General features: G+C 43.8%; 1 protein-coding gene across 1 annotated transcript in view; it reads left to right on the forward strand.

The window, feature by feature from the left end:
* ITGB5 (integrin subunit beta 5) overlaps positions 1-13,036 on the forward strand; it is a 106,635-nt gene that overhangs the window by 1,392 nt on the left and 92,207 nt on the right. Inside the window, exon 2 of the mRNA XM_039495147.1 lies at positions 5,699-5,784. Within this exon, the coding sequence (XP_039351081.1) occupies positions 5,699-5,784 (86 nt within the window). The remainder of the gene's footprint in view (positions 1-5,698; positions 5,785-13,036) is intronic.

Here is a 13,036-nt window from a genome sequence, read left to right on the forward strand (position 1 = left end):
AAAAATGCAGAGCATGAAAATCAACAGTTAGTGCCAATTAAATAGAGGAGTTAATCAGCCCAGAGATTCTCTTGATTTTTCTTCCTGTGTTTTGATTGTGTTTTGTATTCCAAAATGTTTACCAAATTGCCAGATATCACAGTGCTAAATAACAGCCTCGTTTGCCTTGTTACTCAAAACATCTGTATTTTTAAGAAGTCACACTTGAGGGGTGTTGTCCCTTCAGCTAAGCCTGGCATTGCATGTGCCCAGGTTTCCATATATACTATTGCTTTGTGCTGTCTCTCAAAAGTACCAGATCTCTGTGTCCAGGCGCAGCAAAAATTGTAATGATAGTATAAGAAGTAATTGTTATCTGAACAGGCCTGATTATCTTTCTCTAAGTGCCCTGAGAGGCTAGTAGAGAGCTAGCCAGCAGTCATAATGACTTGAACCATTTGTACGAAGGGCTCAGCTTTGATTTCCAGTGGTTTCTGAACAATTTTGTATTTCGCTCCCTAGCGCAAAGAACAGGCAAGTTTTTTCTCATCCCACTTCAAGGTTTTTCTTTTTAATGCGATGCCTTACGTTCAGCGTTGGTAGAGACTTGCTATTGAATGTGGCCTACACCACATCCCTGGATGTGAACTGACTTACACTTTGTGGGTCTGGATTTTACAACTCAAGCCATTCTCTGCTTGGCATGAAAAGGGAATAAAGTTTGATTATAATCAACTTCAACTGAAGAAATATTCCTCCCTGGAATATTGGTTAGGCTCCCCGAGTGTTTGGGTTACAGGTCTTCAGTGATCTAGTTGGAGAGTGGCAGCGTTAATAATCATAAAGTCTAAAACATTCATTTTATTATTTGTTGATATCTAGGCCCCCTTTCCTTGTATTGCTCTTGGCTCAGGTTCAGCCCTAATGTGAGGGATGTGCTTAATCCAGAGAGCTGTCATTGTTCTCCTCAGCAGGGATGCTTTTATGGCTCCTGGAAACCTATTAAAACAGCAGCAATTTATGATTGTGCTCTGATAATACTGGAAATGGCCACTCTCTTTATTAGTGTAGTGCTGGTCTCTTATAAAGTGAGCCCAATAAACTGCTTTGAGTCCACTATTCTCTTATTTACCCCTTGTGTTTACATTTTTAACTAGCTACATTTACAGGCTCTTCATCTTGTGGAGAGTGCTATGGCATGGGGTAGTAAAACTCAACAGATTTTCACCATAGATTTTCTTCCATCCTATGGGACTAATCCTAAGAGATGCTGAGCACTCATAACTCCCACTGACTTCAGTGGGCCACATAGATGTTTCAGCCCCGACCTAGCTAAGGTGGATGAAATCTCGCACCTAGCTACATGGGTACAAAGCTAACTATGTATGTCTGTTTCAGGCAAGCCGGTACGTTAAAATGTGTTGTGCACTAAGGAGCTGGCTATTTTGGGCTTTATAGCAGAACTGGTTTAAAATAAGGTCACAGCTATTTGCATGGCTGTTTGGTGGCCTCCCTGAGCGCCTCTCACAAAGTTGCTGTCTGGTGTAGCTCACTCTGCATCATCAGAATTTTGGGATTATAGCTGAGTTATCCTCCTGGGTGCAAATCTTGCCCTTTCCCCCCCATAGAATCAATCATAGAATATCAGGGTTGGAAGGGACCTCAGGAGGTCATCTAATCCAACCCCCTGCTCAAAGCAGGACCAATTCCCAACTAAATCATCCCAGACAGGGCTTTGTCAAGCCTGACCTTAAACACCTCTAAGGAAGGAGATTCCATGACCTCCCTAGGTAACCCATTCCAGTGCTTCACCACCCTCCTAGTGAAAAAGTTTTTCCTAATATCCAACCTAAACCTCCCCCACTGCAACTTGAGACCATTACTCCTTGTTCTATCATGGGTAAAGAGGTCCCTCTTGCACTGGAACCAGTGCAGTTCTGCTGTGCCAAGGAAACGGCATGATTTGAGGAAGCCACTCAGAGCCTCCTGGGTGCTTGAGCAGGGTGGAACTAGATATAGGGCAGAGCAATATGGAGAATGGGTGCAGCTCCTCCAGCCTCTTGTAGTTGGTGGCATGCAAGCTTGGGTTATGCCAGAGGCTGCTGTAGTAGGATGGCATGTTAGCAGCTGTGGAGATCTGTGTACTAGGAGGGGTGGATTCCTTTCCCAGCTAGAGCTGGTCCGAACCTTTTTGTCAAAATATGCTGTTTTGATGAAGCTGAAATGTGTTATGTGGAGGTGTATCAATTTTAATAGAGTTAGAGAGAGCCTAAAACTCACACTCTAAAGCAGGGGTGGGGCACTATGGCCTGCGGACCGGATACAGCCCGCCAGCCGTTTTAAGCTGGCCCTCGAGTTCCCTCTGGGGAGCGGGGTCTGGGGCTTGTCCTGCTCTGGCGCTCCAGCAGGGGCACAGAGTAGGGGCTGCTCCATGTGGCTCCTGGAAGCAGCTGCATGGCCCCGCTCCGGTTCCTACATGCTCCAATGGCCCAGCTCCCATGGGAGCTGCAAGGGACCTGTGCCCGTGGATGGGGCAGTGTGCAGAGCCACCTGGCCGAATCTCCAAATAGGAGCCGGAGAAGGGACATGCCACTGCTTCCGGGAGCCGTTTGAGGTATGCACTGCCCGGAGCCTGCACCCCTGAGCCTCTCCCTATGCCCCAGCCCTGATCCCCCTCCCACCCTCTGAATCCCTCAATTCCAGCCCAGAGCACCCTTCTGCACCCCAAATCCCTCATCCCCAGCCCCACTCCAGAACCTACACCCCCAGCTGGAGCCTGCACCCCTTCCCGTACCCCAACCCCCTGCCCCAGCCCTGATCCCCCTGCTGCACCCCAACCCCAATTTTATGAGCAGTCATGGCCCTCCATGCAATTTCTATGCCCAGATGTGGTCCTTGGGCTAAAAAGTTTGCCCACCCCTGCTCTAAAGCTTCCTGGTTAGGACACTGGCCTGGGATATAGGAAATCTAGATTCATGTCTCTGCTCCACCTGGTTTAGCATAATTTGAGATGAAAAATTCAGCACTGACTTGGGCAGAGCAATCTAGGTCTCCCAGGCCAGGGGTGATGCACACCACCCAAATCAAAAAGCTCAGGTTTTGATCCAAAAATGGCCATTGTGACACACATCCTTTTTTTCCGGCAACATTGGAAAGGTTTGGTTTTATTCCAGTGCATTACGAAAACAAATGTCGAAACTTCAAAAGCTGCCATGAAATGGAATTGTTGCCTCTGGCCAGCTCTGATCCTTGCACCTCGCTGAGTGACTTGAGTAAGGTGCTGCGGAGGAAGTATTAGCCATGGGACAGAGTGGGAATGGCCCAATGGAGGGAACTCTTGGTTTAATAATAACATTAAGACTAGATGATCTTGTGGTTGCTTCTGGCCTTAAACTCTATTAATACGTAAATCCTCACAGTCCCACCTATCAGAGGGGTACAGGTTAGTCTGGATCTGTAAAAGCAGCAAAGAATCCTGTGGCACCTTATAGACTAACAGATGTTTTGCAGCATGAGCTTTCGTGGGTGAATACCCACTTCGTCGGATGCAAGTCCCACCTGTAAATGAGGATAACTCATTTACAATATTTTATAAAGAAGGGAGGTAAACATTATCCTCATTTTCCAGACAGAAGATCAAGTAATGTCTAACTGTCAATGGGAAAGCCAGGATTAGAAGTCAGCCACTGTTGGCTTCTAGAAATGTCTTCTTAACCATACTACTTGGTAAACATCACAAAATATTGTTAGTGAGGGATTTGGCTTTTCAAAACCAGTATCAGAGACCCATCTTGGACATTTAGAGCAGTGGTGCTGGTTGTACCTGCAACAGGCATGCTAATTTCCACAACAGTTTGTTTTCTCTCCAACTAGTCCCCTCCTTTACCCCCTGAATTCATGTATAAGGAAAATAAAACACAGCAGTTTTACTAGACTACAAAACTCATTGTTACAAGGCTTCTTGTGAGTGGGGAAAGCTTTATAATCAATATTTTGTTTCATTTTTTGAATTCTTGAAAAGTCCAGAAATTGGGCTTGGTTTAAGGAGTAAATTGCTTGTATATAATAAGCAATCAATTAAATAACATTATAATAAGCCTAATGTTAAATGAAAACAAAACCAGACAGTATCCTTTAATGAAAACCATTGAAAAAATACAAATCATAGCTCCCTTGATTTAGAGAGAGTGAGTTAAAATGAATCATCCTGTCGGTTATAGATAATTGTCAGTGTGAGGCATTTACATAAACAGTCAGGGCACAATCCTGACTTAAAAATTATGATGGAATAACTTACCCTTTACTAGCTTCTAACCTAGAGCATGGCATGCCCTTATACAGCTGTCCAGCTTGATTCACTACTTCCTTCCTCTTTGATACATCCCTCAAACTTGAGTGACTCATACAGCCAAATCCAGCATTTACAATTTTTAAATATAAATGCATCCAAGGAAGGCAGCAGTTGGGATTCATGTGCTGACATTACAACAAAAAGTTCCCCCTAAAGAGCAAAACTTTAATCCACCCATTTCCAGACATCACCAAGTCTGCTCAGCCTTCGCTAGCTTTATGCGTAGTGCAATAGTGTCTGTGGATATAATTGCCTGCAAATTGATGAACTGTAGCACGAGGCCTGAAATGCTTTCATTGACCTTCAGTATGGAGAAAATAAGTGGGCTCAGAATTCAAGCCTAGGGCATTTCCTTTTAGACTGTGCAGCATCCACATAGACTTCTCTGTTGGAATTTTGTCTAATTAGTTATCGACAGTTGACGTTAATAGCTGCACACTGGAGCATAGAGACATCAGTGGCTTCAAATGTTATTTTCATCATAACTACAGACACCATTAAACGTAAGCGGTTGCATTCAAACCTAATACTTTTGATGTTTAGTACAATTTAACCCTAGTGATGGCAACTCAGCACTAATTTAATGTGATAAGAACCTCCATACTAGATTCTGCATATAAAACCCTGTTGGTTGTCTTTACTCTGTATGAAGCTAATAATTTAAGGGTGCAGCTATCATTGCAAGTTGTGTATGCCTGAGTCAATGTGTGTTTTGCATTAGCACTGCACGTAAAAAGCATATTACCATACAGTGTGGAGCAACATGTTCCATTCTAAGATTCATTGGACATTACCCAAAATAAACAAGCTGTCCTGCTTAACCTGGATATCCTATGGAAATGGCTCTTAATAAATTAAAGCAATTTAGAGTAAGGATGTGACTCAATTATGTAAATCACTCATTTAGGAAGCAGGGATAGGATATAATTAAAGGCTAATTTCAGATGAAAAAGTTGTATTAATATTTTACCCTACTAGTTCATTCAGATGAAAAGGAATAATAATAGTAAAAAAACCCTACTATGTCTTGTTTTACCAGTTTTTAAAAGTCAATGTTATCTAGGATTTGCAAGGAGTAACATTAATACCAAAGTAATGACTGTTGTGTTCTAGCAGAAGTCTTGGAAATATTTAATTGGATTGATCAATTGACTAACTCTTCCAAAATTAATTGATCTGAGCAGGGAGGGGAGGAAAGGAAATCACTAGAGTCCTAATTTTCAGTGGTTCAAGCTCCAAAGGCCTGTGAAATGTTTAATCTTACATTAATTGTTACGTAAAGTGTATTGCAATAAGCACTAAGATACCAATTTTAAGCTATTTCACCCATAAGATGACCCCATTCTCTGTTGGTTTTTATTGCTGAAGGTCTCAATATTTGCACAAGTGGAAGTGCTACTTCCTGTGAAGAGTGCCTGCTCATTCATCCAAAATGCGCTTGGTGCTCCAAAGAGGTATGTACTTGGTCTTGTTTTTCTGTTCCTCTTGTGGGCTTTTAGTGGGTCAATATAAACTACTTACTACAAAACAGAGAGACAGGCTTTCCTTTCCTTTCCTTTCCTTTGCCTCTTCCCAGAATCATTACCCACCAAAAAAGATTGGTAAAGATGAGGGAAGTTCCTCCACATCGCATCTGTTTAGGCTGTCACACACACACAATCTATAAGTTCTTTGACAAACCGAGAAGTGGATCTGCTTTTCCCTTTTTATGCATCCGAAATATACTTGCACTCTGCCATTTGCACAGTGCAATAACCTTGCTGGGTTGGCATGTTGAATTAATCCCATACGTCGTATTTTCAGACCACTGTGTGTTGCTGAATGTTGCACTATATGAATTCCTTTTTACTGAATGTTGTACGATTTTCACATCTTTAGTCGGTTGTACTGGAGTTCTAACGGCCCTAGTCACTGGCATTTGACTTCATGTTTGATAAATTAGCTACCGTTTCTGCAAAGCCTGGAAAGAAACTGATTGTGCACTTGGCCATACTTTTCATAATGTTTGCACGATGCCAGGACCTGATGGTCAGATCTGAGAATATTCAGCGTCCAAACTTCCTGTGTGTGGGCAGAAATGATTGGATCTCTTCCTTAAATAGTATCCAAATGGAGGAGGGTTGCAGAGTGCTCAAAGGTTAGGGGCTGCGTTTTGAAATATAGGTCAAGATTATACCCCCTTACACCCTTGTATAGGCTAAGTGCTTGGAGAGGTTACAGAGCAGGGAGAAGAGCAGTCACGGCTGAGCTGCTACTCTCCTCTGCCACGCAGGGGCAGGCAGGGACTGGGAGAGGGCAGAGCCTTTGATCTACCCTTGCCATGTGCTGTTCCCTATAACTGAGCCAACACAGAGGAGGAAGTAATCTACATTAAATATAGGCTTGTTTTCCCCCCGGAGCAAGGGTGGAATCAGGGAGAGAATTGTGGCAATTCCCTGCATGATCTGTTCCTGGGGCACTGCAGCTCTGTGCTGCCCTTTTCACAGGACAGATTGCAAACTGGCAGTGTAGCCCATAAAAACATACCACCACCCTGTCTTGTGTCCAGATTTACAGTGTGTGTTTATAATATATACACTACCTAATAAAATGATCTTGGCAGTCCATCGATCCGGTGATGACAAATCTGTGCAGATCATCTATTGTTGGTCTCATGGTATGCCCTCGGATGGCTGTACAAGCCCATTCTAGAGGTGCACATTTGGCTGCAGATGGTGCATGGGAAGTTCGCAGTCAGTGGATTGTGCGCTGCTGCTGCTCTGTGACGTCGTTCGCGTGTCTCTTGTAGACGCTGGCAGTGGTCTTCCTCGAAGGCGATGCAGGTATTTCTAACTGTTGCACGCCACTGTGTTCTGTCGCTGGCGGCGTCCTCAAGGTCCCTAGGTTTGATACTGCTGTACTGCAGATTGGCTTTGATGGTGTCCTTGTAACGTTTCCGTGGACGACCTATATGCCGGATGCCCTGGGAGAGCTCACCATACAGAAGCTGTCGGGGGATTCTGTTGGCATCCATGTGGCTGACATGACCGGTCCAACGTAGCTGTGACTTCATGATCATCATTTCGATGCTGGTCATCTGGGCTCTCTTGAGGACCTCGAGACTGGAAACTTTGTCTTGCCAGCGGATCTTCATGATGTTGCAGAGGCAGCGCATGTGGAATGCTTCAAGCTGCTTGATGTGACACCTATATAGTGTCCATGTTTCGCACCGGTACAAAAGAGATGAGAGAACAACAGCTCTGTACACAAGCAGATTTGTTGACATCCGGATGTTGTGGTGGTTTAAAACTTTGACACGCAGACAGCCAAGTGCCTGGCTTGCTTTGGATATTCGTGCGTTGATCTCATTATCCAGTGATGGATCACTGGATATGACACTACTCAGGTATTTAAAGTTCTCCACTACTTTAAGCTGAGTGCCGTCAATGGAGATACTCGGGACAGAAGCATTTGATCCAGGTGCAGGTTGATGAAGAACTTCTGTCTTTCCGAGGCTGATAGTTAGTCCGAAGAGTTGCGAGGCCTCAGCAAACTTGTTGACAATGTGCTGAAGATCATTTTCAGTATGAGCCATGAGGGCACAGTCATCAGCAAAGAGTGCCTCAAGGAGTTTCTGCACTGTCTTAGTCTTTGCATTCAGGCGACGGAGGTCAAAAAGTGAACCATCGTGCCGGTATTTCAAGTATATATCTCGGTCCAGATCTTTCATTGCATGGTTAAGGACGCATGCAAAGAACAGGTTAAATAGACAGGAGCGAGAACACGTCCTTGTTTCATGCCATTGGTGATGTTGAAGGGGGCTGATGTGGCTCCATCAGACAATACTTCACTTGTCATGCTGTCATGAAAAAGGCGTATAATCTGGACAAATTTTCTTGGGCAGCCAAGTCGTGTTAGAATGGTCCAAAGGGCTTCCCTGTTGATGGTATCAAATGCCTTTGTCAGATCTATGAATACAGCATACAGGTGCATGTTCTGTTCAATGCACTTCTCTTGTATTTGTATGACAGCAAACACCATGTCGACTGCACTCCGGCCAGGTCGGAAACCACATTGACTTTCAGGTAGATTTGCCTCGGAAATACTGGCTATTAGGCGGTTCAAGATGATGCGGGCGATGATCTTCCCACCAACGGAGAGGAGGGATATGCCTCTATAGTTTCCACATTCTGCTTTGCTGCCTTTGTTCTTGAAAAGAGAGACAATAGTAGCGTCGCGGAGGTCCTGTGGTATGTTTTCATCCTCCCAGATGCTGATGATCCCGCTGTGGAACGCTGCTAGTGCTGCTGGACCTGCTGCTTTGTATATCTCTGCTGGTATCCCATCTTTTCCAGGAGCTTTTCCTGAACTCATCTGGCTAACAGCTTTCTTAATCTCATCTATAGTGGGCAGAAAGTCAAGATCTGTCAGAGCAGGTTGTTGTGGAATTTCATTAAGGACATTATTATTCACGGTTGATGGTCTATTGAGAAGGTTGCTAAAGTGTTCTCGCCATCTTTCATTGATGCCTTCTTTATCTTTAATCAGCGTTGTGTTGACTGATGAGAGCAATGGGGTGGTTCTTAGTTTAGAAGGTCCATAGACAGTCTTAATAGCACTGAAGAACATCTTCGAGTTGTGAGTCTCAGCATAGTGCTCAATTTCTTTGGCTTTGCTCTCCCACCAGTTGTCTTGTATCTGACGGAGGTCTTCCTGTGTTTTGCTCTGAAGGTACTTGAAATGGTCCCATTTAGAGACTGAGGAGGGGTCTTTCTGCCGTTCGATAAAGGCTTTTCTCTTTACTTCCAGTGCTGAGCATATTTCTTCTTGGTTCTCATCAAACCAATCCTGATGTGTTCTTTTCTTTGGTCCAAGAGATGTTATTGCTGTGTCAGTCACTATCTGCTTGAACTGGTCCCACTTTTCGGTTACAGTACCGATCAATTGATAGCCTTAAATTATTACTTATGTAGTGTCCTAAATTGTGCTGTTAAGACTGTATTGCTGTGTTACCTATAGTTTTCATGCTGTTGCAAAAGATTGAATAGGGTGTATAGGGAGAAGGAGTGCAGCAAAAGCCTCTGCTTTTGAGACATCTTGTATACAGCTGCAAGAAACTATTTCAGCCACGTAATCGGTGGTGGTGATTTTAGAATACAGGAATGTTGTCTATTAAGCTGTGGGTATCCAATAGGTTTTTTTTCTTGGCATAGAAAGGCAATTTTTGAACAATTCTGCCAATGCAAATGTTTGTCTGGTAGTCGTTGTGACTGTTAATTGTAGATCAGTTTTTGGCACTAGTGTTGTGATGTTGCATAGCAAGCCATAGTTTTTTTTGTTTTTTTTTTAATGATTTCTAAATGGAATGTGGGGCAAAAAGGGGAAAGAAATCTATTTACAAGAGAGAAATACATTCTTAGATCTAGGTTGGGTCAGCTATTTAAATATTAATTTCAAAGCCTTTCTTTGCAAATACCAATCATAATAATGAAGAAATAAACTGGCCAGTTAAGAACCATGTATTTCTAAAAGACAGTGTTTTTAACTGTATTATAAATGTCACCTGGGATTATTACTTCTGAAAATCTAAAAGCATTCTTGGTTTGCATGTCACTATTTGTCTATTTCTCTTCAACTTGAACAATGAAAACACAGTAGTCTAAGCCGTTATATTTTCTGATCATGGATTTCTAGACAATTTCACTTTATTTTCACTCATTAGCATTTACAGCCCAAGCAATGTAGTGTTATTCTGCCGGGGAATGCAAGTTTTAAACCAAATATGGCTCCATTGGAACTTTAGACATGGGACATACCTCCATGAGTTTGTTTTGTAGATGGTTGTTTTTACAAAATGTAAATAATTTGGGTGTTAAAATGGTATCAGTATAATAGCATGTATTATATGCTCAGTTTGTACTCCCCAAAATAATTTTCCGGCCAGTGATCTTTATAGTTCACTGGTGTTAGCTCCTAAAAACCATGAAATATTTATGTATATAGTACGAACTTAATGAACTCCAATACTGAAAAAGAGCCCTCAGAAATGGACAGCGTTTGGTGTTTTAATTACTCCGTGGTATTGTGTTAGCACAGTCAGAACAGCAATCACAAAGACCCAATAAACATGGAAGCCAATGACGACATTTTGACAGTTCCGTTTCAGAGCAGAACCTGCATGTTCAGGGTGTTGGCTGTGATGAGGACTATCACACAGCTGGCTCCAGCTGAACTTTCCCTGGATGCAGCTGGTGGCTTGTGGTTAGATCATTGAAAGTGCTGTAATAACCTTTCCCCTCTTCTTATGTGACAAGATGGAACAAGGGACTCTTTTAAATCTGATTAACAGTTTGGATCCTACCTCCTTTTGTTGTGATTGTGCACTTTAAAGACATTTTGCCTCAGTGTGTGTACCAGTGGTTCTCAAACTTTTGTACTGGTGACCCCTTTCACATAGCAAGCCTCTGCAGTGGTTCTCAAACTTTTGTACTGGTGACCCCTTTCACATAGCAAGCCTCTGAGCCTCTTATAAATTAAAAACACTTTTTTCTATATTTAACACCATTATAAATGCTGGAGTCAAAGTGGGGCTTGGGGTGGAGTCTGACAGCTTGCAATCCCCCCACATAATAACCTTGTGACCCCCTGAGGGGTCAAGACCCTAGTTTGAGAAGCCCTGCATTAATTGCTTTGAAATTAGGAACAAGGCCTTAAACTGACACCTGAAACTGACTGGAAGCCATTGGAAGGATTTGAGCATGGGCCTGATGTGCTTCTGGGGCACTATTCTATGGAGGAAGTGGGCATATGCATTCTGTACTAACTGGAGCCTGTCTTCATGTTCAGTTTCAGATGAAGTGAATTACAGTGATTCTGCTTAGAGTTAACAAATGCACAGATCACTGTGGCCAGGCCTCTTCTGGGAAGAGGGAGAAAAGTTTCCTAGCAACCTGGAGATGAAAGAAGGCATTTTTAGACACAGGTTATCCAAGTTTAGTGAGGAGTCAAACATGACCACTTTGCATGGGGGCTGTACACTTTCATAGGAAGGTGGGAATAGTCTATTGGCTACTTCTTCAGAGCGTTTCCCCCATTCAACCAAAAGACATCAGGGTTGAGTGCTGGCTTCTTGAGGACTTGGCAAACTATTGTATTTTTCAAAGAAGTTTGGTAGGTGTGCTTCTCTGAAGGAGGCATTGATAATTTCCATCCGTAGTGGGTGTAGCTGCTTTTTGCTAGCTCTCTCCATCCAGGAGGGACATGATCCATTTCACAGGTTGTAGCGCTAACATTCTTCAGGGCTTTTAAGCGTCAGTAGCATGATGGGGCCAAACTCGCCTGGGGTTGGCTGGTGGATAATATGATCTGATTGGGGTGGAATTTTCTTTCCCAGTTAGCTGCACACACATTTGGTTGATCTTACCAGCAAAGTATGCTGACAGCTCTTCCCAGCAGTTGGTGTTTGGGTCTGATGTCTGGGCTAGGCAGCACAGGTTGATTAGCTGGTTCACTAACTGGAATAGCTCTGCCAGCGCTGATTCTGTTGTCCTGATTACAGAGAAGCAGAAGGCTCCTTTTGCTTCTTTTACTGCAGTGACACAGTCCTGTAAGCTTTGTTTGTGCTGCTGGTGGGTGGACTCCGAATTTTTTTGCACCAGTGATGTTCTAACTTTCTGCCTGTGTGCTTCATCCTCCATACATCATCTGTGAACTGTGGTGTTCTTCTCAGCCCATATAGAGAGAGTGGGCAGTTTTGGGGCGAGACACTGGTAGTGGCTGTCAAGTGATGGTACCGACACATTGGCACCTTGGTCTTGTTATTGGGTGGCTTATTGATGAAAATGTAGGTGCTATAGGAGCTTTTTGGGCAACAGATCAGCTGAGGTGATGTGGTTTGGTGTCTGTCTGACAATCCTTTCACAGGCAGTTGGGTTCATCAGGTACTTTGTCTTTGGGACAGGTGTCTCCTTTCATCCTGAGGAGGTATTAACCATTGGAGACTCCTCTGGCTGCTGTACTTGCCTGCTGTATTTTAAGCAGGATACATTGCAGCCTTATTCTCTCTGCAGTGTATTGGCTCTGAGCCTGAACTTTTTGTGTATCAATTGTACTTGCGCTGTTTCAGAGGTCACCAGCAGCTTCCGCTGGCATTCAGCATCTCTGTTCTGGTATTCAGTATCTCTCTTCCCATCAAAGTTTGATGATGGATGGTTTGACTATAGGAACTTGCTGATATTCATGCAGCCCTTGAGTTCCTGTGAACCAGGCGGATCAGCACAGTTCTTGAGGCTGTTAGAAACCTGGAAATGAACACAGATTTGGTTGGCTCATGGCAGAGCACCTTGAAGGCTAGGACTTAAATGAGTCAATTTAAATCCCCTACTCTGCACCATGTGACCTTGGGGGGTGGGGCGGACCTGTAGAGAGGAACCAGCCAGAGACTCCAGCTGGTAGGAGCAGCTGCAGAAACAGCTGAAGCAGGGACCTTTGGCCATTCAGACAACTTTCTGCAGGTTTGACTGGACTTTTTCTGCTTTGTGCTGATTGGCCGTTTCCTCCAACGTTCTCCTTCCCAATCCCTCAGTCTCTTCACTTCCGCTTCACTGCACATCTTCCCCTCCGACCCTCTTTTCCCCTGCCCTGTCCCGCTCACTCCTGTTCCTTTCAGTGCCCCCTCTCTCTTCCCTGTTCTTTCCATTCATCTGATCCCCTCCTAACTAACCCTCC

The sequence above is a fragment of the Mauremys reevesii genome, linkage group 11, assembly GCF_016161935.1.
Source record: "Mauremys reevesii isolate NIE-2019 linkage group 11, ASM1616193v1, whole genome shotgun sequence".
Classification (NCBI taxonomy): Eukaryota; Metazoa; Chordata; order Testudines; family Geoemydidae; genus Mauremys; species Mauremys reevesii.